General features: G+C 43.2%; 1 protein-coding gene across 3 annotated transcripts in view; it reads left to right on the top strand.

The window, feature by feature from the left end:
• The window catches only part of itgb4 (integrin, beta 4), a 186,550-nt gene that overhangs the window by 82,781 nt on the left and 77,254 nt on the right, over nucleotides 1-26,515 (top strand). For all 3 annotated transcript variants that reach the window (XM_072558118.1, XM_072558119.1, XM_072558120.1), the window contains exons 11-23: nucleotides 5,684-5,836; nucleotides 5,922-5,998; nucleotides 7,191-7,414; nucleotides 8,968-9,071; nucleotides 10,674-10,766; nucleotides 15,501-15,624; nucleotides 16,274-16,393; nucleotides 18,747-18,853; nucleotides 19,407-19,458; nucleotides 20,586-20,768; nucleotides 21,731-21,834; nucleotides 23,309-23,367; nucleotides 24,470-24,493. In XM_072558118.1, coding sequence (XP_072414219.1) covers nucleotides 5,684-5,836; nucleotides 5,922-5,998; nucleotides 7,191-7,414; nucleotides 8,968-9,071; nucleotides 10,674-10,766; nucleotides 15,501-15,624; nucleotides 16,274-16,393; nucleotides 18,747-18,853; nucleotides 19,407-19,458; nucleotides 20,586-20,768; nucleotides 21,731-21,834; nucleotides 23,309-23,367; nucleotides 24,470-24,493 — 1,424 coding nt within the window. The remainder of the gene's footprint in view (nucleotides 1-5,683; nucleotides 5,837-5,921; nucleotides 5,999-7,190; nucleotides 7,415-8,967; nucleotides 9,072-10,673; nucleotides 10,767-15,500; nucleotides 15,625-16,273; nucleotides 16,394-18,746; nucleotides 18,854-19,406; nucleotides 19,459-20,585; nucleotides 20,769-21,730; nucleotides 21,835-23,308; nucleotides 23,368-24,469; nucleotides 24,494-26,515) is intronic.

Here is a 26,515-nt window from a genome sequence, read left to right as displayed (position 1 = left end):
GATCTATTTCCATGCTGTGTGACTAACCTACTTACCCTTCATTTTAATATCTTCCATGTGCCAATCCAAGAGTCGCTTAAATGTCCCTAATACATCTGACTCCACTACCACCACTACTGGCAGTGCATTAAACACACACACACACACCACCACCACCACCACGGTCTGTGTAAAGAACTTACCTCTGACATTTCCCCTAAACCTTCCTCCAATCACCTGAAAATTATGCCCCCTCGTGATAGACATTTCCATCATGGGGAACAGTCTCTGGCTATCCATCTATCGATGCCTTTCAACATCTTGTACACCTCTAGCAAGTCACATCTCATCCTTCTACGCTCCAATAAGAAAAGTCCTAGCTCCCTCAACCTTTCTTCATAAGACATGCCCTCCAGTCCAGGCAGCATCCTGGTAAATCTCCTCTGCATCCTCTCTAAAGCTTCCACATCTGTCCTATAATGAACTGAACACAGTATTCCAAGACAGGTCTAACCAGGGCTCTATAGAGAGCTGCAGAATAACCTCGCAGCTCTTAAACTCAATCCCCTGCTAATACAGTACAACCTTCTCAACAACCCTATCAAGCTGGATCATTTGAGAGATCTATGAACATGGACCCTAAAATCCCTCTGTTCCTTCTCACTGCCAAGAATCCTGCCTTTAACCCTGTATTCTGCATTCAAATTTGACCTTTCAAAGTGAATGACTTCACACTTTTCCAAGCTGAACTCCAAGCCCAGTTCTGCATCCTGTCAATCTCCTGTTGCAACCTAAAGCAGCCCTCCACACTATCCACAACTCCACCAATCTTCATGTCATTGGCAAACTTATAAACCCACCCTTCCACTTCCTCATCCCAAGTCATTTATAAAAGTCACAAAGAGGATCGGTCCCAGAACTGATCCCTGCGGAACACCACTGGTCACCGAGCTCCAGGCTGAATACTTCCCATCTACCTCTGTCTTCTACGGGCCAGCCAATTCTGTATCCAGACAGCCGGAATTCCCTGTATTCCACGCCTCCTTACTTTCTGAATGAGCCTACCATGGGGCACCTTATCAAACACCTTGCTGAAATCCATGTACACCACATCCACTGCTCTATCTTCATCACTGTGTTTTGTCACATCCTCAAATAATTTAATAAGGTTTGTGAGGCCCCTCACAAAGCCATGTTGACCATCTCTAATCAAGCTACAGTTTTCCAGCTAATCATAGATCCTGTCTCTCAGAATCCTCTCTAATACTTCACTCACCACTGGCGTAAGACTGCCTGGTCTATAATTCCCAGGAATATCCCTATTCTGTTTCTTGAACAAGGAATAACACTGGCCACCCTCCAATCATCTGGCACTACTCCAGTGGACAATGAGGATGTAAACATCATTGCCAAATGTGCAGCAATCTCTTTCCTTGCTACCTGCAATAACCTTGGGTATTTCCTGTGTGGCCCAGGGGATTTATCTATTCTTATATTTTTCAAAATTTTCAAAACATCCTCCTTCCTAACATCAACCTGTTTAAGCATATCAGTCTGTTACACGCTCTCCTCAGAAGCATCAAGGTCCCTCTCACTAATGAATACTGAAGTAAAGTATTCATTAAGAACCTCCCCACCTCCTCCGACTCCAGGTACAAATTCCCTCCACTGTCCTTGATTGGCCGTATCCTCACTCTGGAATCCTGTTGTTCCTCAGATAAATGTAGAACGCGTTAGGGTTTTCCTTAATCTTACTAGCTACTTAATTCTACTTAATCCTTTTTCATGTCTCCTTCTATCTCTCCTAAGTCCATTCTTCAGTTCCTTTCTGCTTACCCTGTAACCCTCTAAAATCCTGTCTGATCCTTGCCTCCTCAACCTTCACTAAGCTTCCTTTTTCCTCTTGACTAAATGTTCAACATTCCTTGTCACCCAAAGTTCTTTCAAACTACCATCCCTGTCCAGCACTGTCAGCAAGTGCTTCTTGAACAACCTCCACATTTCTGTCATGCATTTCCCTGAGAACATCTGTTGCCAATGTAGGCGCCCCAGTTCCTGCCTAATAGCATTATAATTTCTCCTCCCCCAATTAAAAACATTCCCATACTGTCTATTCCTATCCCTCTGCGTGAGTACAGTAAAGGTCAGGAAGTTGTGGTCACTGTAACCAAAATGCTCTCCCAGCGAGAGATCTGACACCTGGCCTGATTTTTGGTGCCAAGCACCAAATCCAAAATGGCTTCCTCTCTATTTCGCCTATCTACATGTTGCATCAGGAACCCTTCCTGGACGCACCTGACAAAAGCTGCTTCATCTAAACTATTTGAACTAAGTAGGTTCCAATCAATATTAGGGAAGTTAAATTCACCTATGACAACAACTCTGTTACTTCTGCACCTTTCCAAAATCTGCCTCCCAATCTGCTCCTCTGTGTCTCTGTTGCTATTGGGGAGCCTGCTGAAAACTCCCAGTACAGTTACTGCTCCTTTCCTGTTTCTGACTTCCACCCATACTGACTCTGTAGACAAATGCACCGCAGCAATCTCCTTTTCTGCAACTGTGATACTATCCCTGATTAGCAATGACACTCCTCCATTTCTTTTACCTCCCTATTCCTTTTGAAACATCTAAACCCTGGGATGCCCAACAACCATTCTTGCCCCTGTGATATCCAAGTCTCTGTAATGGCCACAACATCATCGTTCCAAGTACTGATCCATGCTCCTAGTTCACCACCCTTATTCTTGATACTCCTTGCATTAAAATAGACACACTTCAACCCATCACTCTGACTGTACCTTTGCTCTGTGAAGTGCCTATCCCTCCTCACAGACTCTCTGAACACTGTATCTGGCTGTTCACGACCTACTCCATTCTCTGGTTCATAGCTCCAGTTCCCATCCCCTTGCCAAACTAGTTTAAACACTCCTGAAGAGCTCTAGCAAACCTCTCACCCAGGATATTGGTACCCTTCCAGTTCAGGTGCAACCCGTCCTCCTTGTACAGGTTCCATCTTCCACAGAAGGTATCCCAATGATCCATGCATCTGAAGCCCTTCCTCCTACACCAGCTCTGCAGTTACATGTCCAACTGCACTTGCTGTCTATTCCTAGTCTCACTAACCTGTAACACCGGTAGCAATCCTCACATTACTACTCAGCTCGTCCTGGCTTCTGGTTTCCAACCTAACTCTCTAGATTCTTGTTTCAAGTCCTCATCCCTTTCCCTATCTATGTCATTGTTACTGATGTGTACCACGACTTCTGGATGCCCCCCCTCCCTCTTAAGAATCCTGCACACTCGATCCAAGACATCCCTGACCATGGCACCAGGATGGGCCTCGGGAGTGTTGCTCCTTCAAAGTTGAGTCCCAGGTAATCAAAATAGTGATTACCTTCATTTGGCACAATAACCTTCATTGGTGGTACAATTGCAACATTCAAAAGGCATTTGTATGGGTATATGAATAGGAAGGGTTTGGAGGATATGGGCTGGGTGCTGACAGGTGAGACTAGATTGGGTTGGGCTATCTGGTCGGCATGGACGGGTTGGACCGAAGGGTCTGTTTCCATGCTGTACATCTCTACGACTGTATGACTCTATGGTCAGTTTAGGATATTATAGGAATTGGCACATTATGTTGTGGCTGTAAAACATAATGATGAGGCCATCGATGTGTTCAGTTCGGGCCTCCCTGCTATTGGAAAGATATTGTTAAACTTGAAAGGCTTCAGAAAAGATTTACAATGATGCTGCTGTGATGGAAGGTTTGAGCTACAGGGAGAGGTTGAATAGGCTGTGGCTATTTTATCTGGAGCAGCAGAGGATGAGAGGTGACCTTATAGAGGTTCATGAGGGACATGGAGAGGGTAGGGGAATCCAAAACTGGACACCAAATGTTTAAGGTGAGATGGGAATGATTTAAAAGGGACATTTTCATATAGAGGAATGAACTCCAGAGGAGGTGGAATAGGTAGATTGGGAGAGATGTATAGGCTGGAAGAGGTTACAGAGATAACTGGAGGAATGGGGCGGGGGGGGGGGGGGGGGGGGTGTTGAGTAGGGCTGTAGGAGGTCACAATGGTAGGGAGCATTGTAGGAGCTGGAGGAGGTTACAGTGATGGAAGAGGGTAGGGGCTGGAGAAAGTTATAGAGATAGGGATGGATGTAGGGGCTGGACAAGGTTACAGAGATATGGAAGGATGTAGAGACTGGAGAAATTTATTGAGAAAGGGAGATGTTAGGGGCTGGAGGAGGTTATAGAGAAATGTGGAGTAGTAGGAGTTGGAGGAGGTTAGCGTGATAGGGATTGGTGTAGGGGCTGGACGAGGTTACAGAGATATGTACGGGTATAGGAGCTGGACGAGGTTACAGTAATAAGAAGCAGAATAGGGGCTGGAAGAGGTTACAGTGACAGGGAGGGGTATACGGTCTTGAGGGGTTCCAGTCATAGGGTGGGTGTAGAGGCTGGACAAGATTACAGAGATATAGAACGTAGAACATAGAACATAGAACATAGAAAAATACAGCGCAGTACAGTCCCTTCGGCCCTCGATGTTGCGCCAACCAAAACCTACCTAACCTACACTAGCCCAATAACCTCCATATGCTTATCCAATGCCCGCTTGAATGACCATAAAGAGGGAGAGTCCACCACTGATATGGAGGGATGTAATGGCTGGAGGAGGTTACAGAGATAGGAAGGGGTTTATGGGTTGGCGAAGGTTATAGAAATAGATAGGGGTGTATGTGCTGGAAGAGGTTACAGTGATAGGAAGGGATATAGGGACTGGAGGAGGTGACAGTGACAGGAAGAGATAAAGCGCATGAAGGAGATTACAGTGATAGGAAGGAATGTAGAGAGTGGAAGAGGTTCCAGAGATTGGGAAGTGTGTAGGGACTGGAGGAGGTCCAAGTGATAGGGAGGGGGTGTAGGGGCTGGAGGAGGTTCCAGTGATAGGTAGGGGGTGTAGGGGCTGGAGGAGGTTCCAGTGATAGGGAGGGATTTCGGGACTGGAGGAGGTTCCAGAGATTGGGAGGGTTGTAGGGACTGGAGGAAGTTACAGTGATAGGGAGTGGTGTAGGTGCAGGAGGAGGTTACAGAGACAGGGAGGGCTGTATGTGCTGGATAAGTTTACAGAATTGGGGGGAATGTAGGGGCTGGATGAGGTTAAAGATAGGAAGTGGTGTAGGGGTTACAAAGTTTAAAGTAGTAGGGAGGGGTCTAGGAGCTGGAGGAAGTTAGGAGGGATTTAAGGATTGTTACAGTCATGAGGCGATGTCAGGTCTGGGAAGGTTGTAGAGACTGGAAGAGGCTACAGTGATAAGGGGTGGATAGACTGAAGGGGTTTACGGTGATAGGAAGGAGTATAAGGGCTGGAGGAGGTTACAGTGATAGGGAGGATATGTAGGGGCTGGAGGAGGTTACAGTGATAGGAAGGGTGTGTAGGGGCTGGAGGAGGTTACAGTGATAGGGAGGGTGTGTAGGGGCTGGAGGAGGTTACAGTGATCGGGAGGGTGTGTAGGGGCTAGAAGAGGTTATAGTGATAGGGAGGGGTGTGGGGGCCGGAGGGGGTTACAGAGATAGGAAGGAGTGTAGGGGCTGGAGGAGGTGACAGTGATGAGTGGGTTATGGGGGTGCCGGAGGTAACAGAGATAGAGTGTCATGCTGTTAATACTATTTCTTTTATCTGTTCATAATCAGAAAGAGTTTGAGCTGAAAGTGAAAGCTATGGATTCCATTATGTGTACCAATGAGAAGGAGCAGAGAGCAAACCTGATTGTTAAACCTAGCACTTTCACAGATGCTTTGACAGTGGATACCTCCCTGCTGTGTGAAAAATGTTTGTGTGAAATGGTAAGATCCAATTGCCACATCTTAATTTGAAAATTGCAATTGGTGTTTCACATTTTCTAACCTGTCTGCTGTAATTCATCAACAGAATCCAGAGAAGAACTCTCCAAAATGTAAAGGGAACGGTGACTTTGTTTGTGGGCAATGCATGTGCAAGGATAATTGGTAAGAAATGAGCACAGCCATGTGGGACTGACCATGAAAGAACAGCAAAGGAACCTGCAATTCAATTGTCCTTCTCATGTCCTCAGCAGCTTTGAAAGAGTTTTGAAATTAAGTAAATTTGAAGAATATCGTCATTCTTGTAATATGGGAAATTAGCGTGGTGCTAATGTTAATAGGCTGGTAACCCAAAGGCGTATCCATCCCACCGTGTCATCTGGGGAGCTTCAATTCAATTCATTTATTAGTCTTGAATTTAAATGCTGGACAGATGTCATGGGTGTGTCATTCAACTTAGCTTCGGCAGAGACTGTGGTGAGACTCCACCCACTCAGTAGTTCTAACTTTTGTACATGCTGATGTGCTAGATCGAGATATCTCCTCCATCTCCTCCACTGTCCACCACCATTTACAACAAGGTGTAGGAGATCTGCAGGGCTTTTATTTGATCCACTGGTTATGGGATTGCTTAGCTCTGTCTCTTGCACGCTGTTCTCACTGTTAAGGATACACATTGTCCATGTTGTAGCTGGGGCCGGTGGATACAGAAAAATTACTTCCTCTGGGTAATCAAGAATGAGGGAAAGTAATTTTAAAACGAAGGGTCAGGCTGCTCAGGGGTCCTGTCAGGAAGCACACCTTCACACAAAGAGAAACCTGAGGCTCTCCTTCACAAAGCCAGTGTGATTGGAGATCGTAGAAACCTAGAAAATAGGAGTAGAAACTGGAAGAGTTGGAATAAACTCTTCAAGACAAGTCAGCTCACTCCTCAGGTGCCACTTTGTCCCTATACTCTTTGATTCCTTTAGCCCTAAGAACTATATCTAACTCCTTCTTGAAAACAATCAGTTATTTTGTCTTCGGCCACTTTCTGTGGCAGAGACTTCTACAGGATCACTGCCCTCTGGTTGAACATATTTCTCCTCATCTCAGTCCTAAATGACCAACCCTGTATCCTAATAATGCATCAATTGGATGTTTTGAGACTGGAATTGATAAGTTAGGTATTTAGAGACATGGAATTGAGTTGAGTAAATTGAGATTTGACTTGAGCATTGAAACAGACTGAAGGTGCTGCTAGCCACCGTTTGTTTTTAATTCCCCTAGTAGTCAGGAAAAAAACACTTATTTTCTGAAACATACCATGCTAGCCAGTGAACGAGGCTGTTATTTCACTGTACATTTCCTTCTTCAGGCAAGGGGAGATCTGTGACTGTGACACACGTAATCAGGATGGCACTGAGGTCGAAGCCTGCAAGAATCCCCTTGACGATTCCCAGATTTGCTCTGGTCGTGGGGATTGTTACTGTGGAGTTTGTTACTGTCATCCATCGGAACACCACCTGGAAAGATTTGAGGGAAAATATTGTCAATACAGCACCCTGCACTGCCCACGTTTTGCCGGCTTTATGTGTAATGGTGAGTGACACATGCACTATAGGTACGGTGCTGGTGATGTGGAAATTAGACCTTCTCTCATGGATTTCAGTGGAAGGTTACAAGCATTTATATCCCTTTGACTCACATTCATGGGATGATGCAAAGCCCTTTCCAACTAACAAGGTTCTTTTTGAAGAAAGCTTACAAGTCAAACACAGTATGACAACACAAGGAACAAAACTGCCAGTACTGTTTGAGGAATGCAGTCAATGAATCTGGTGCTCAAAAAGCACAGCCCCCCCCCGGTCAGGCAGCATCTGAGGAGCAGGAGAGTCGATGTCCCCAGCATAAGCTCGAAATGTCGACTCTCCTTCTCCTCGAATGCTGCCTGACCGGCTGTGCTTTTCCAGCACCACACTCTTTGACTCTGATCTCCAGCATCTGCAGTGCTCACTTTCTCCCTCTTTAAGGAATACTGTTAAGTACTGGGGACAACACACTGTTCTCTCTCCAATAGTGTCGTGGGCTCTTTTAATGTCTATCAATGAGAAAAGATGTTATGAGCGTCTGATAAACCAAACCTGTGTCAGTGCAGCAATATCTCAGTACTGCACTGAGAATATCAAGCTCAGATCGTATGCTGTCATCTATGCAGTTGTGTTTGAACTTGTGATGTTTAGACCAGGGAACACACATGAGATTCTGACCCAATGTGAACAAGAAATTGCAGGGTGCCGGGATATGATGGAGTTTGTAACCTTGAAAAGTTTATTGCTCAGTTTGTTCTGTCAGGTCACCACTGAAACACGATGATTGGGTTTCAGTACCTCGGGATGGCAATGAACAACACTGAGCAGGTAGATCACTCCTGATGTTACAGACAGTTGACTGTAGGGTACTGCAGGCTATTGGTAGTTAATGGGTCCACCTTCACCTTTAGGGAAAGTGAGCAACCAACTGTGGGCAGGGCCAATGGTAAATATTAACTGTGAACTTAATGTCATGGAATTCCTGAAAAAAGAGTTAATTGATCAGCCTCTCCAGAAATCAAGCAGATTGATTCAAGCCTCTGTTGGTCTGAACATTGTAAACGTAGAACTCCTCAGGGTTAACCTTTCTCTGTTGGCTATGAGAACATTGTAAATGTAGAACTCCTCAGGGTTACTCCTTCTCTGCAGCCTTGACTTCAGCAGGAACCATGAGCCTATTCAATGTTAGGCTTCAGAAAAGGATACAAAGATGGAAATAACTCAGACATCAGGCATTGAAAGAATAAAGGAGCATCAATATTTGGAAATGCTTTGAGTTAAGCCTGCTTTTCCTTTCTAGGTGCTGACAAATAATTGTAGATTTCCAGTAATCACTATGTGTATTTAAACAAATTTACAACTAAAAATTATTTGCATTGACCAGGATGGTTGGCAGTATAAGTTGCATTGACCGATGGGGTGGATAATATGACCATTTGGGTTGGCTGTATGAGTTGCATTGATTTGATAAGCTCTCCATTGAGTTTTGGCCAATTGGGTTTTGTGCCCTCAGAGTGTTTAAACTTGGTATTTGATTCAGTTTTGGTTCTGGTTTGTCCACAGATCACGGTGAATGTTTTGAGGAAAAGTGCATATGTAGAGAAGGGTGGACAGGTGACTCGTGTGAGTGCCCTATCAGCAACGCCACATGCATTGACATCAATGGGGTGAGACTGCAATTACATCACAACATCACAGACACCGTCAGGTGGAAAATGGACATGGGTGGTCATGTCTTTGGGGATTTTTAACTTGGGATACTAGTTAACCATTGCCTGTGCTGTCATAAAAACATTACCACTCATTCCTGTTTCAGATCCGACTTAATCTGTGTCTCTGGTATGACACTCTCACCAAATGATATTCTGGGTTTAAAAGGTTTAATTATGAAGATTATATAAAGCAGATTCAGAGAACATATTTCCAGGAAGGAGGGGTTAATTTCAGGATAAGGGGAGGTGTTGACACTTTGGTAACAATTTTCGACTAGTAATCCAGAGGGCCAGGGTAGCTATAGGTTCAAATCTCACCTTTGCAGCCAACTGAATTTAGATTAGATTACTTACAGTGTGGAACAACAAGTCCACACCGGCCCTTCGAAGAGCAACCCACCCAGACCCATTCCCCTGCATTTACCTCTTCACATAACACTATGGGCAATTCACCTAATTAGCACATCTTTGGACTGTGGGAGGAAACCGGAGCACCCGGAGAAAACCCACGCAGACACAGGGAGAATGTGCAAACTCCACACAGTTGCCTGAGGAATGAATTGAACTCGGGTCTCTGGCGATGTGAGGCAGCAGTTCTAACCACTGTGCCACCGTGCCACCCAAACTCATCACAAATCAGGAATGTAAAGCCATGTCAGTGATGGTGACCATGAAACTGTCATAGATCTGGCTCACAAATACTTTTTACAGAAGTGCCATCCTTATCCACTCTGGCCTAGATGTGACTCCAGGCTCACAGCAAAGTGGTTGACTTTTAACTGTACTCTGAAATAGTCTAACAAGCCTCTCAGTTCAAAGGCAATTAGTGATGGGAAACAAATTTCAGCCTTGCCAGCGATGCCCACATCCAATGAAGGAATAAAGGATAAAAGAGAGGGTTTATAATCTTCAAATCGGAGCTAAGCCATTCAGGGTGAAATTATGGATCTACCTCAGCCAAAAGGTTGTTTTGGCTTCAATTGTAATTTAAAGATTGAGATTGATCGATTTTGGATGTAAGAATATCATTGGGTGTAGAGCAAAGGTGGGAAAATGGCACTGAGATAAAGCAATCAGACTCACGGTGCTGAACAACTCCTGCTCTAATGTGTGATCCAATTTTCAATTGAGCAAAGAAATCTTCAGGCATGAATAAGAGGGAAGAATTTATAGAAACAGCAGAGTATACTTAGATGGAGATGTTTATTCGATATTGGGGAGAGCCTGATCAGCTCTGACTGCTTCATCAACACTCTACAATTATGATTTGGAGATGCCAGTGTTGGGCTGGGGTGTATAAAGTTAAAAATCACACTGACCCTGCAATTAGCCCAGGAGCAAACAGTTGGTGTTAGAGCTCCCTCTACTGTCACACAAAAAAAGACTTGGCAGGACTTCATTTCTCAGGTTCTGTGGCACTGCCCTGATTACTTTGTTCGAATGGAAGAATTCATCTCCACTTACCCTGGCAAACAAAACCGATAATGGTCAGGGGAGGAGCTGTGTGTAAGGATGTTCTGTAACCTAGAGTTTCCACCTTTGTTTTCCTGATTACAGGGACTCTGCAACGGTAATGGTGTCTGTGATTGTGGAAGATGTTGGTGTTATGATAACAATGCTGATCCAACCTGTAGCTCTTTACAGTATTTGGTAAGTGTGTAATCATTTAGACCATTCCCTTCCAAAGTTCAAAATATCCCACCGTAGAAAATGCAGCAAGGTATTAACATACATCAGGCTGCCATGTACACCTTTGTATCAATGAGCTGATTATCTGTTTTGTAATAGTCAAGATATGAGTCAGAATGTCCTTGCCTTTCTTTGAGCAGTGTCATGGGATCATAGAATCCCTGCAGTGTGGAAGAAAATCATTTGGCACAACGTGTCCATACTATCCCTCCGAAGAACATCATACCCAGACCCACCTCCCTGACTTTTCGCTCTATCAATAGACAATAGGTACAGGAATAGGCCATTCTGCCCTTCGAGCCTGCACCACCATTCAATATGATCATGGCTGATCATCCTTAATCAGTATTCTGTTCCTGCCTTATCTCCATAACCCTTGATTCCACTATCCTTGAGAGCTCTATCCAACTCTTTCTTAAATGAATCCAGAGACTGGGCCTCCACTGCCCTCTGGGGCAGAGCATTCCATACAGCCACCACTCTCTGGGTGAAGAAGTTCCTCCTCATCTCTGTCCTAAATGGTCTACCCCGTATTTTTACACAGTGCCCTCTGGTTCAGCACTCACCCATCAGCAGAAACATGTTTCCTGTCTCCAGAGTGTCCAATCCTTTAATAAGCCGTGGTTTAATTAGGAATTGGAATCCCTTGTAAAAGGGAAGAGGGCAGCCTATGTAAAGATGAGGCGTGAAGGTTCAGTTGGGGCGATTGAGAGTTATAAGGTAACCAGGAAGGATCTAAAGAGAGGGCTAAGAGCAGCGAGAAGGGGACATGAAAAGTCCTTGGTTGGAAGGATTAGGGAAACCCTAAGGCTTTCTATAGGTATGTCAGGAATAAAAGGATGACTAGGGGTCATCGGTCCAGTCAAGGATAGTAGTGGGAAGTTGTGCGTGGAGGCAGAGGAGATTGGAGAGACACTAAATCAATACTTTTCGTCAGTATTCACTCAGGAACAGGACATTGTTGCTGATGTGAATATTGAGTCACAAGTGATTAGAATAGATGGCTTTGAGGTATGTAGGGAAGAGGTCCGGGGAATACTGGAAAGGGTGAAAATAGATAAGTCCCCTGGGCCTGATGGCATTTATCCTAGGATCCTCTGGGAAGCTAGGGAGGAGATAGCGGAGCCATTGGCCTTGATTTTTATGTCGTCGTTGTCTACAGGAATAGTGCCAGAAGACTGGAGGATAGCGAATGTGGTCCCCTTGTTCAAGAAGGGGAGTAGGGACAGCCCTAGTAACTATAGGCCAGTGAGTCTCACTTCTGTTGTGGGCAAAGTCTTAGAGAGAATTGTAAGGGATAAGATTTATGAACATCTGAATAGGAATAATGTGATCAAGGATAGTCAGCATGGTTTTGTGAAGGGCAGGTCGTGCCTCACAAACCTTATTGAGTTCTTTGAGAAGGTGACCAAGGAAGTGGACGAGGGTAAAGCAGTAGATGTGGTGTATATGGATTTTAGCAAGGCATTCGATAAGATACCCCATGGTAGGCTACTGCAAAAATTATGGAGGTATGGCATTGAGGGTGCATTAGAGGTTTGGATTAGGAATTGGCTGGCTGGAAGGAGACAGAGGGTAGTAGTTGATGGTAAAGGTTCATCTTGGAGTGCAGTTACTAGCGGTGTTCCACAAGGATCTGTTTTGGGACCATTGCTGTTTGTCATTTTTATAAATGACCTGGAGGAGGGGCTTGACGGCTGGGTGAGCAAGTTTGCGGATGATACGAAACTCGGTGGAGTGGTGGACAGTGAGGAAGGATGTGTCAGGTTACAGCGGGATATAGATAAGTTGCAGAGCTGGGCAGTAAGGTGGCAAATGGAGTTCAATGTAGCTAAGTGTGAAGTCATTCACTTTGGTAGGAGTAATAAGAAGATGGATTACTGGGCTAATGGTAGGCTACCTGGTAGTGTCGATGAGCAGAGGGATCTTGGTGTCCATTTACACTGATCTCTGAAAGTTGCCACCCAGGTAAATAGTGCTGTGAAGAAGGCATATGGTGTACTGGGCTTTATTGGTAGAGGAATTGAGTTCCGGAGTCCTGAGGTCATGTTGCAGTTGTATAAGACTCTGGTGCGGCCTCATCTGGAGTATTGTGTGCAGTTTTGGTCGCCATAGTATAGGAAGGATGTGGAGGCACTGGAACGGGTGCAGAGGAGGTTTACCAGGATGTTGCCTGGCATGGTAGAAAGATCGTATGAGGAAAGGCTGAGGCACTTGGGGCTGTTCTCATTGGAGAAAAGAAGGTTTAGGGGAGATTTGATAGAGGTGTACAAGATGATTAGGGGTTTAGATAGGGTTGACAGTGAGAACCTTTTTCCGCGTATGGAGTCAGCTGTTACTAGGGGACACGGCTTTAAATTAAGGGGTGGTTGGTATAGGACAGATGTTAGGGGTAGATTCTTTACTCAGCGGATTGTGAGTTCATGGAATGCCCTGCCAGTATCAGTAGTGGACTCTCCCTCTTTATGGTCATTCAAGCAGGCATTGGATAAGCATATGGAGGTTATTGGGCTAGTGTGGGTTAGGTAGGCTTCAGTTGGCACAACATCGAGGGCCAAAGGGCCTGTACTGCACTGTATTTTCTATGTTCTATGTTCTATGTTCTAATCTTATATGTCTCAATCAGATCCCCTCTCAGTCTTCTAAACTCAAGGGTATACAAGCCCAGTCGCTCCAGTCTTTCAATGTAAGGTAGTCCCGCCATTCCAAGAATTGACCTCGTGAACCTACGCTGCACTCCCTCAATAGCCAGAACATCTTTCCTCAAATTTGGAAACCAGAACTGCACACAGTACTCCAGGTGTGGTTTCACCAGGGCCCTGTACAGCTGCAGAAGAACCTTTTTGCTTCTATACTCAATCCCTCTTATTATGAAGGCCAGCATGCTATTAGCTTTCTTCACTACCTGCTGTACCTGCATGCTTACCTTCATTGACTGGTGTACAAGAACACCCAGATCTCTTTGTACTGCCCCTTTACCTAAATTGATTCCATTTAGGTAGTAATCTGCCTTCCTGTTCTTGCCACCAAAGTGGATAACCATACATTTATCCACATTAAACTGCATCTGCCATGCATGCATCTGACCACTCACCTAACCTGTCCAGGTCACCCTGTAATCTCCTAACAAGCTCCTCATATTTCACCCTGCCACCCAGCTTAGTATCATCAGCAAATTTGCTAATGTTATCACTCATACCATCTTCTATATCATTAATATATATTGCAAAAAGCTGCGATCCCAGCACTGATCGCGGTACCCCACTGGTCACTGCCTGCCATTCCGAAATGGATCCATTTATCACTACTCTTTGTTTCCTGTCAGCCAACCAACTTTCAATCCAAGTTAGTACTTTTCCCCCAGTACCATGCGCCCTAATTTTGCTCTCTAACCTCCTATGTGGGACTTTATCAAAAGCTTTCTGAAAGTCCAGGTACACTACATCTACTGGATCTCCCTCATCCATCTTCGGAGTTACATCCTCAAAAAATTCCAGAAGATTAGTCAAGCATGATTTCCCCTTCATAAATCCATGCTGACTCTGACTTATCCTGTTACTACTATCCGGATGTGTTGCAATTTCATCCTTTATAATAGACTCCAGCATCTTTCCCACCACTGAGGTCAGACTAACTGGTCTATAATTTCCTGCTTTCTCTCTCCCACCTTTCTTAAAAAGTGATACAACATTAGCCACCCTCCAATCCACAGGAACTGATCCCGAATCTATCGAACTCTGGAAAATAATCACCAACGCATCCACGATTTCTCGAGCCACCTCCTTCAGTACCCTGGGATGTAGACCATCAGGCCCCAGGGACTTATCAACCTTCAGACCTAACAGTCTCTCCAACACCAACTCCTGGCAAATATAAATTCCCTTAAGTTCAGGTCCTTCAACTACTGTTACCTCCCATTCCCCATGGTCAATTCACCTAGCTTGCACAAATCTGGACACTATCAGCAATTTAGTATGGACAATCCACCTAACCCACACATCTTTGGACTGTGGAAGGAAACAAGAGCACCCAGGGGAAACCCATGCAGACATGGAGAGAATGTGCAAAATCCACACAGACAGCCAGACAAGTCTGGAATCAAACCCAGGTGCTTGGCACTATGAGGCAGCCGTGCTATCCACAGAGCCACCATGCTACCCAGATTGTTTGCTTTCAGCTGAAAAAGAAACAGGTTTAAGATCTCGTCCCTAAGATGGCACCTCCAACAGAGGAAATCCTTGTTGTCCTTGGAGAACTCCTGCAGTTCTCGAAACTGGGTAGGGGAGGCTTAGAATTCTTTGTGGGGCTGTGCCTGATTGGTCCCTTTGGACCCATGAGGAGATCTTTCAATAATTCAACCTCCCCTGGCCTCTTCAGGCCTTGGGCTGCCTGTCACCAGATTTTAAGCACCAGATAGAAAACCAAGTGAAAATTGCCTCAGGGTCTGACTGATGTATCAGAATCCTGACCTCAGCATTTTTACAAGATCCTCATCTACTTTCAGTGGCAATGGGCAGGAGCATGAGGGGAACCAAGAGGTTGGGAGTTTGCCCTGATTTAAACCCTCCCATATACCCCACAGCCTGTTCAATTTTTATTGTCAACTGGGGCTCGAAACTGGGATTACAATTCAGGGATGAGTTAGTGTCCCTCTTTAATGGACACTGTTCCTCTCTCCTTTTCTACCTCTTGCAGCTGGGGATATGTGAAGACTTGCGGAGCTGTGTCCAATGCTGGGCCTGGAACACTGGGGACAAGAAAGGAAACAACTGCAAGGATTGCCCGCAAATCTTTACCTTTGTGGAGGAACTGAAATCAGGTCAGTTGGAACAGTAGCAAATTACTACTGAAGAAAAATCCCACTCTGATGAATTGTCTTTTGAACCCTCTATACTGTCCACATTTAAACATCAATCTGAGGTCATGTATTCTGGTACATGACCATCTTAACTCAAAGAAGCTCTCTTGGAATGTCCTCCTACTCATAAACTCTTCATTTTATGAACTTGTGCTCTGTTGGATTTGAGGCTGCTTCATGAGTAGACAATGTTCTCTGACCAGTTTTCCCAAATCTCTTTGTAATCTTCAACATGACTCTGATTTAAAATACTGCAAAGTGCACTCACTGTTGTCATGTGGTCGAACAATGAAGCCGCATTTACAGACATTGATGGCTGATGACCGACCAAAGACTTAGCAATTTGCATACTGCATGCTGTCAAATCAGCAGAGCTACCTGCTCACCTCAAGTGCTGTGAGCCTTTGATATACTCCCGAGAGGGAAGGCAGAGTTTTGATTGAATGACATATTTGATAGTGCACTACTCCTTCAGTTCTACAAGGGAGCATTGACTTAGATTGTAGACTCAAATCTCTGGAAAGGGGCTTCAATGCAGAAACCGCCAGACGGAAGATCTGCAAAATGAGGTATCCTGACAATTACAAAGAATCTTATTTTGTTGTTACAGAAAAGGAAGTGACAGAACACTGTGAGTTCCGCGATGAGGAAGATGATTGTACATTTTATTACACAGTGACAGTGCTCCCACGTGGCAACCAAACTCAAGTAGAGGTGCTGAAAAAGAAAGGTACGTGGAAAATAAAACTGGAAATCTGTCTTTTGTTGATTGGCTTCCATTGCTTCTGATAAATCGAGAAGTATATGCGTGTTTGGAGAGATTACATGGATGATAATTTTGGCTTGGGAAGACTGCTTGAAGATTTCTCTTCCACTTCTGTGTGGCTCTTTTATAGAGTCATGATCAACAGCTCCATTACTGCTGGATTCTGGAGAGTGAGCTAGGTGGGATCTTGCTGTGCCCTTGTTTAACAATTCCTACTTCTTTATGAAAAGATATAGAAAGAAGAATGGGGCATTTTCCAGAGCTCTACCTTGCACTCCGTTGTTACTCCAGATCAGGCTGTCAAATTTATGTTATGACCTGGTTAGGGACTTTATTTTTAAAGTAGGCAAAGTATGAGAAGTCAGGTACTTAGAAGTACCCTTAAGACTTCAAGGTTAAAAACAACAAAATTAAACTTTAATACATAAAATTAGAATATTAATACAATCTACTATATATATGTATTTACAATTTATATTCTATTAAGTCCAGAATTAACCAGAAACAAACATGGCCTACAGTTAAAGTATGGTTGAACACTCCACAGAAGACATCAATTAGTAAACGCAATCAGGTTAGGTGTCATGAGTTTTGCAGCAATATATTCTGTGGACTATCAATGGGATTTCAATTCTTCACTTTTGAAGACCTAGCTCCAAAATTCCCTCAAAAACCACTTAATCATTGATATTCTGATATTTCACCTTGTTTTCCAGGACCTACACTCCCCTAGGTTCTGAAAATGGCATTCTAGCACCTACTCATAATTACAATGGTGGCTTTTCCACAGCAAGCTTCAACAAGCCAATACTGCCACTAGTTTTTTTTTCCCCTGAGTTCTAATCTTGCCCACTTATACCAACTTGTTCCAAGGATTTCCCTGAGTCATAGCTGCACAAAGCTTTCCAGCTGCTCTCGGGCCTTCTCTGAGCCACAACCACACAGAAACAATGCCCTTTCTGTTGTACAGCTAAACAGTAGCATCACTTCACATGCAGCCTCCTTCTGTCTCCCCCTTTCAGACACTGTCTTACTGTTTCTAACTCTACATATAACCTTTGAACTGTTCTGAGTGACACTTGAAATGTAGACCATAGAACATTACAGCACAGTACAGGCCCTTCGGCCCTCGATATTGCGCCGACCTATGGAACCAATCTGAAGCCCATCGAACCTACACAATACCGTTTTCATCCATATGTCTATCCAATGACCATTTAAATGCCCTTAAAATTGGCGAGTCTACTACTCCTGCATGCAGTGCGTTCCAAGCCCCTACTATGCTCTGAGTAAGGAAACTACCTTTGACATTTGTCCTATATCTATCATCCCTCAATTTAAAGCTATGTCTTCTTGTGTTAGCAATCACCATCCAATGAAAAAGGCTGCCATTGTCCACCTTATCTAACCCTCTGATTATCTTGTATGTTTTTGAATAAATTATACAAATGTTTTGTATAATCTATTGAAAACCTTGCAACAAGCCCACTTTTGTTTGTAGGTAGTATAGATTTAATTATATTTTGGAACAGTCAAAATTAGCAACCCTTTGGAATACTGTGTTCCCTGAATGTTATAGTATTCATAGATTGCTGGTTTGCACTGTATAAAATAGATAGAATTTTGTCACACCTTTCCCCTTAGAAGAATAATGGAAATTTATTTTACAATGGCTTTGAAAATACAAGTCCTTATCATCAAAACAAAAAGTATATAACATTCCATATGGATAATTCTTTTGTTTACGCTCTTGCATTTATCGATTTAACAAAGCTATAAAAGCTCAACTCAAACAAAGCAAGTGAATAATAGAGGTAAATTTAGCAGGATTTAAACGTTGTAGCATTAATATCATTGGTGCTGCTTCTTGCTCTCATACATGACTGGAAAATTGAATCGGTTTTCTTCCAATTTCCATCCAATATTAGACCTGCATTAATACACCTCCTTATGATCTCTTATTTTCTGATTCACTAATGGGGTGTGACCATTGCTAACTAGGCCAGCGTTTATTGCCCATCCCTAGTTGTCTTTGAGAAGGTGGTGGTAAGTTGCCTTCTTGAACTGCTGCAGTCCATATGCTGTAGATTGACCACAATGCCCTTAGGGAGGGAATTCCAGAATTTTGACCCAGTGACAGTGAAGGAACAGTGATATATTTCCAAGGCAGGATGATAAGTGGCCCGGAGGGGAACTTGCAGGTGGTGGTGTTTCCATGGATCCTTCTAGATAGAAGTGATTGTGGATTTAGAAGGTGCATTTTGGTATTTGAATTATCCCTCATGTCTGCTAAGATGATGTTATTCTCCATCTCTAGATTGTCCCCCAGGAGGCTTCCTCTGGCTCATTCCACTCATCATATTCCTGATGCTGTTGTTGGGTCTCCTGTTGTTGCTCTGCTGGAAATACTGTGCCTGCTTTCGGGTGAGTGCTCATTTTCCATTGGCAGTATTGTACAGAAAGGAGAAGGCCGAGTGTATAAACTGTACCAACCTGGCTTGTTACAGGCCAACTATCATTGGCTGTTCAGAATTAAATGTTGAGAACCTCTGCGTAGGCACCACATATTTCGATACATCCCATATCGAACTGACTGCAGTCTCAGAGAAACGACTCTATTGTGTCAGTCATGGAAATGCAAGCAAACTTCATAAAATGGAGCTGCTGGTTGGTCTTGCTCATGAATTGTCACATTAGACACTGACCTTGGATTGAGGATTGGGCCTCGGGTCAAGTTGTGTTGGGTAACAAAGTGCTCATTTGAAGGTAGGGCATCAGAATTGGGTTTGAGTGCTGGTTTTTGTTTGGAGATTGTCCCAGATTGGACTTTGTGTTACTACCCCAGTTCTATTCGTTACTCGCCTGACAGAGGTTGCAGTGAGTTTTTGTTTAAATTACTACCAAATGAAAAGCACTGTGACCACAATATAATTACTGAGAACCTGGGGATGCTCACGGTGCCTCTCTGTTTTCACAGGCCTGCTGCGCAAGACTCCCATGCTGTGCAATGCTGCCATGCTGTGCTGCAGGTAATCTCGGTCTTGTGGAATCTCTACACTAAATTTGATTTCTCAAATCGATCAAATTGGGAAGAATCATAGACTTAGAAATTGATTGGGTGCGAAATGGGTGCTGAGGGTTCAATATGACATGTGACATTCTGCACTGCAACAGACCATATTGGTTTGGATGTCCTGCTGATGGCTTTAGTCTGGCAAGCTACAGACCAGCTCAAGCCTTGATCTAATACTGGAGCTCAATAGACTGCAGCAAAAGCCACGAAGACCAAACTCAGTATTGCACCCAATCATTCAGAACAACTTGTTTTTGTTTTGATTTGACTTGATTTATTATTGTCACATGTTCCAAGTCACAGTGAAAAGTTTCATTTTGCGTGCTATCCATGCAAACCATACCTTACATAAGTGCATCAGGGTATTGGAACAGAATGTAGAATATAGTGTTACAGCTACAGAGAACATGCAGAGAAAGATCAACTTTATGAGAGGTCGATTCAAAAATCTGATAAGAGTGGCGAAGAAGCTGTTCTCGAATCAAGAAAGCACACCAACACATCTGCTTCCTCAGAAGGCTTATGAAATTCAGCTGGTCCACAAGGATTCTTATCAAGGTTTCTAGATGCACCATGGAAAGCTTTCTATCACAGCTTGGTATGGCAACTGCTCTGCCCAAGACTGCAAGAAATTATACAGAGTTTGAACACAGCCAGCTCCTTGAGTCAGTTCCACCATTCAAGCAGATCGTGGCTGACCCATATGTCAACGTATTTATCTGCAATTGCCACTTAATTCACAATGCCCTTACTCACAAAAATCTATCTGTCTCAGTCTTGAAAACAAGAATTGACCCCCTTTGAGGGAAAAGGTCCCATTTTTGTGAAGAAGTGCTCTTGACAGCATTCCTGAATGGTCTGGCTTTAATTTATAGATTATTTTCCCATATTCTGGACTCCTCTACTAGAAAAAATTGTTTTTCTGTATCCTGTTGGCATTGGCTGCTTGAGCTGAATGGCCTGGTGCTGTGTAATTCTACCCTGTCAATTCCTTCAAGGAAATTAGACATTTCATTCACTTCACCCCAACTCTTCCAATTTGAGCTTCTACTTTTATTTAATCTGTCTTTCTTCTATTTCCAGGTACCAAGGTTGGGTTTAAGGAAAACCGCCACATGTTAAATCAAAGCAAGCTCACCTACCTTGATACACCAATGATACGGAAAAACAAACTTGTCGGCACAGACGTTGTCAGGTGGAAGGTGATGGACAATGTTCACAAAGAACCTTCTAAACGGTATCAGGGAACCAACTCTAACGACACTGGTGAGTCTTGAGAGAGGGGTTCAGCACGTGTGAACAGAAAGGAGTGCAAAAGCTACTTCATAGTTTGAAAAGTGGCATCTTGATTTTCTTTGTTTAAACAACCTTTTAAATTTCTGCGCTGGTCCTACTCATGCAATAACGGCTGTTTAAATTTATATTGCACTTTAAGAGAATAAAAAATCTCATAGAAACCACAGAAAATAGGAGTAGAAAGGCTATTTGGCCCTTCGAACCTGCTCCTCAATTCAGCATGATCATGGCTAATCAGCCAACTCAGTACCGTTTCCCACTTTCCCCCCATAACCTGATCCCTTCTGCCCTAAGAACATAGGTTCCTTCATAAGGAACACAATCATGTAAAAACCTCATTTTAATAAAGACACAGTCAAAAGTTCGGTCAAGGCGTTAATTTTTAAAGACGATCTTGAAAGAACAGTGGACAGTCTTGGGCCTAGACAGCTGAAAGTACAGTCACCAAGAGTGGAACATGAGGCCAGAATCGAAAGAGCCTGAGAAGAGAAATAGATTGGGATAGGCAAAGAGCTTTCAATATTACACAGCCAATGGAATTCCAAAGATCAGGACTGTGGGATCCATGCAATGTAATTCTTATGCCACAGTCAACAGCCACCACTTTTGTTTTATAACTACCTAATTTTTAATTTCCAAATAAGAGTAAGATTTTTAATTTCTGTTGGCCATATTGGAATGTTTGTGGTTGTACAGAATGGCTGCCTTTAAATTTGGCTTTGTGTCTAACTCATTCCTGGTATTGTACACAAATAGGTGAATAATAGAGTACAAAGTTAACTCACCAAGTCAATATTGTTATGTCAGGGAAGTATGATAGGGATAAAGTATAACATTTAAGCAAATGACGAAAGGTAAGATTTTTAATACTGTAGTGGATTTTTAATATTGTAGTGGGTACTTTCTGATCCTGTTCCACTTTTCATTCTTAGTTCTGTACAACCTGTCACTGCGAGCAGCCAGAATATTCAATGATGTGCTGAAGAATCCTGACTCACCAGAGTTTAGGCAGCTCCGCCTGGAGGTGGAGGAGAATGTAAGTGTGACAGCATTCACCAGGACAGTGCAGACTGTGTGCTCTCATTTTGCTACCTGGGTATTATTTTACTTCTTCCTGACCTCTCCGCCCCCACCCCACTCCGGCCTATCACCCTCACCTTGACCTCCTTCCACCTATCGCATTTCCAACGCCCCTCCCCCAAGTCCCTCCTCCCTACCTTTTATCTTAGCCTGCTGGACACACTTTCCTCATTCCTGAAGAAGAGCTTATGCCCGAAACGTCGATTCTCCTGTTCCTTGGATGCTGCCTGACCTGCTGCGCTTTTCCAGCAACACATTTTCAGCTCTGATCTCCAGCATCTGCAGTCCTCACTTTCTCCTCTATTATTTTACTTCCCCATCCTCCATGCATGATCTCCTACCAAAAACTTCTATCACAGCTAATCTAAAGACAGCGTGTAATCTGTTTCTTTCACATTACCTTACGGTATATTCCAATTCAGTTTTATTCTCTAATACTAGTCAATCCCCTTTGAACTTACCCACAATGACTTAACTCCAATTTCAGAATTACACAGGGTTCTTCAATTGTATCTTCAATTCCAATTTATAACAAAAATTGCTGATGCAAACTTTTGTCAGTGGTAGCCTGATGTGTTCACAAAGTAAGTTTCCATTGTAAATGCAGGCATTGTAATTTATCATAGCAGACACTGGTAGGAATATGCTTGATTTTTAATATTCTGTATGGATTTCTATTTAATAAAGTAACAGCATTAAAAACTCCTTTGAATATGAGCTTCACCTTTCTTGGTTAGTGTAGCACTAAGTAGAACAGAAAGGCTGAGACAATAGCTCCTGGGCTGGTCTAATGCAGTTATTTGAGTCCATTCAGTTTGCCTTCTTTAGGTTCAAGCTACAGGTGAGAAATAATGAACTGAGATTCTGGTCTCTGATCACCTTCCAGGTTGTTTTGTCAGTGGTTAGGACAAGATGGGGCTCACCCCTAATACCCACCGAGACCAAGAGGTTCAGGATAATCTCGTGAACAATGAGCATGAGATGTTAAACCAAGTCTAGAATCCATCAGAGGGACTTAGCAGGAGAATTAGGAGGTGAATAAGTTCAAATACTCTAAGATGTGACTTACAATGTTTTATCAATGGATTGGAACCACTGAGAAATACTGCTACACAATAATGATGGCTGATTCTACCCAGAGTTGTGGATCCAGGAAGATTCACAAGAGTCAGGCTGTGTCTATGCAGTGTCATATTCATTATCAATATCCTGGAGTGACTGCGATAGGCTGATGTGATTGTTCATGTTACTTTCTAAAGGGAAGTTGGATAACAGACGAAGGAGAAAGGAATAGGAGGATACAATATTGGGTGAGATGAGGAAGGATGTATGTAAACAGTTGGATAAATGAGTAGTTTCTGCTCTGAAAAGACTGTATATTTGAATAAATGTTTAATATGATGACTAACTTCTGACTTGTATGACTTTAGCTGAATGACGTGTTCAAAATTGTGCCAGGTTTCCAGGGGGCACGGAAGACAACATTTACGTAAGTGGTGTGTGTGTGTGTGTGTGTGATCCTAATTTTCTTATTGTGTTTTCTCTCTCGAATGTCAACCACAATCTCTCTTTCAACTTTTAAACCAACAATGATTTCTGTTTGTTGCTAAAGCTCCCTACTGAATTACTTAACACTTCTTAATACCTCTTAACAAGAACTATATATTTCTTCATCTGTAAATGCTTTACACGATAACTTTTAACATTCCGACTTCTTATCCTCACCTCTTAAAGCAGCATTTTCCCTCTCATTGTGGTCACTATTGGCTGAAACCTCCTTATGAAATGAAAGCTAACAGACGAACCAAAAACTTAAGACATTGAAACATGCAAAAACACATTAAAAATGCTTCTATCTACTGTGGAGTAACTATTAGCACCTTCAAATTTGAGTTATTAAAATATGACAGTAGTCATCACATTACAACTGATAGTTCAGAGCTTTCTGGTCATCCAGTCTGTCCCCCAGAATTCTGATACCTTATCTATCATGACTCCCCATCCATGTCGGTCAAGATTTAAAGAATTAATTTCAATAATTAGTTTGAATGATTATTTTCATTCGCCATATCTTAAATTAGTTAATTAGACACAGAATAATAAACTAGAGTATAGAAGTTTAAAACTCCACCATAGTATTTGGGGAATTTCAATTTGGTTAGAATAGTTTAACGTAACTGTGATTGTTGCAGAAATGCAAAAGATTCATCAGCATCCTTCAGGAGAAATGTCATGCTTTCCAGAATTTTGGCCATGATTCCAGTCTCATGTTCATGTTCGACGGACACAAACCTCCTCCTAAAACCCTTCTCCCCTCTGTGCTCCCTCTCCCCCATGCCCCTCTCTCCCTGTACCCCCTCTCCCCTGTGCCTCCTCTTCCATTGTCCCATCCCCCTCTTCCTCTGTGCTCTTCCCCTGTGCACTTTTCTCTCTCTGTGCCTTTTTCTTTGCTCTCTTTCTGTGTCTTTCTATCTCCCTTCTCTCTCGCGCACTCTCTCTCATGGTTTAATGTCTTTCTGGTGATTTTTATAAATGCTTGGAATTGAGAATTTCTCTGATCCATCATTTAAAACTGTGTTTCCTATTTTTAGGGTTCGGCCAAAGACAGGAAAAAAGTAAGTGATTTTTTTCTGTACTCACTCCGGCCTGTAATGCACACTTTGTAATGTTTTTGCCCAGCCATTTATGAATGATCGCAGTCCATTGACCAACCTGCAGCTGTCACAGCCCACATCGCTCCTGGACAGCTCACTTTGGAACACTGACTTTACCTTCTTTGTTCGCAAAGGTTAATAGATATTTTAAAATGACCTTTTCTTCCAACATTAATTGTTGATGTGCTGCTGTGGGTTTGACCTATTGGCACCTTTCTTCATGTGTGAATATCTCATCAGAAGGACTGCGTTTATGGCAATGCAGTTCTACCCTGAATCACATGCTCTGAAGTGGAAAACTTGAGCATTTTATATTAGTTAGAATGAGCTAGATCTGAAACTGTGACCTACCTGTGAGTAAATCTTAGTGCCTTCACAGGGTCAGGCCATTCAGTCCATCATGTATGTTCCACCATTCAGTACGATCACGGTTGCTCACCACTTCAATGCATTTCTTCCACCCTACCCCCGAATCGCTTTATGTTATTTAGAATGCTCAATCTCTATCTAAAGATTGAGCTTCCACACCCTCTGGAGTAAACGATGTCAAAGATTTACAACCCTCTGAGCAAATCCAAATTCTCTTCACCTCTGTCCTCACTGGTTTCCCCTTACTTTGAAACAGTAACCCCTGGTTTCTGGGGGAGCCATACAGGGGACCATTTTACTGGCATTTACCCTGTCTATCCCTTTAAGTATTTGAAACTCTAGACATTTCAGGCCCAGTTTCTCATTATCTCATGAATTCTGTCCACAAAAATTATACCATGCCTTGATAAATTAAACTGGACAGATATCAAGGCTGCAAATTCCTATTAATACTTGATATTGTGTACCGCCCAGGGCCTTGTTGGAGAGTTGTTGGGCCTTATTAACATTGTTGTACAACCTCAAGTGTAGAGAATGTGCAGTTCTGGGTTACAACATCAATATTTACACAGAATCCTATATCACAAAAGGTCATTCAGCCACCATTCCTGTACCAGCTCTTTGAAAGGAGTGCCCGAATATTGGCTAACGTTGTGTCATTATTTAAGAAAGGTTGCAGGGAAGTGCCTGGGAACTGTAGACCGGTGAGTCTAACATCCATGGAGGGCAAAATGTTAGAGGGGATTCTGAGAGTTAGGATCTACTGGCATTTAGAGAGGCAAGGAATCATTTGGGATAGTCCGCATGGTTTTGTGCATGGAAAATCATGTCTCATGAATTTGAGTTTTATGAAAGGATGACCAAGGAGGTAGGTAAGGCCAGTGTTGTAGACATTGTCTACATGGACTTTAGCAAGGCCTTTGACAAGGAACTGCATGGTCGATTGTTAAGTAAGATTAAATAACATGGGATCCATGGAGAGCAAGCCAACTGGATACAAAATTGGCTTGATAGTAGAAGACAGAAGGTGGTGGATGGAGAGTTGTTTTTCAGACAGGTGGCCTGTGACCAGCAGTGTGTCACAGCGATCGGTGCTGTGTCCTCTGTTATTCACCATTCATAAGAATGATTTGGATGAGAATTTAGGAGATTGGTGTTATAGTAGACAGTGAAGAAGGATTTGTGGGAATACAGCGAGATCTTGATCAACTGGGCCAGTGGACTGAGGATTGGCAGGTGGAGTTTAATTTAGATAAATTCAGTGTATTGCATTTTGGTGGCTCAAGCCAGGGCAAGACGTACAGTCATTGGTAGGGCCCTAGCGAGTGTTATAGAACAAAGAGATCAGGGTTACAGGTTTATAACTCCTTGAAAATGGAGTCACAGGTAGACAGAGTAGTGAAGAAGGCTTTCAGCATGCTAGCCTTGATCAGTCAGAGTTTGAGTATAGAAAATGTTGTGTTGCAGCTGTACAAGACATTGGTGAGGCCACATTTGCAGCATTGTGTGCATAAGACCATAAGACATAGGAGTGGAAGTAAGGCCATTCGGCCCATCGAATCCACTCTGCCATTCAATCATGGCTGATGGGCATTTCAACTCCACTTACCCGCA

The sequence above is a fragment of the Chiloscyllium punctatum genome, chromosome 39, assembly GCF_047496795.1.
Source record: "Chiloscyllium punctatum isolate Juve2018m chromosome 39, sChiPun1.3, whole genome shotgun sequence".
Classification (NCBI taxonomy): domain Eukaryota; kingdom Metazoa; phylum Chordata; class Chondrichthyes; order Orectolobiformes; family Hemiscylliidae; genus Chiloscyllium; species Chiloscyllium punctatum.
This window is presented reverse-complemented; position numbering and strand designations above follow the sequence as displayed.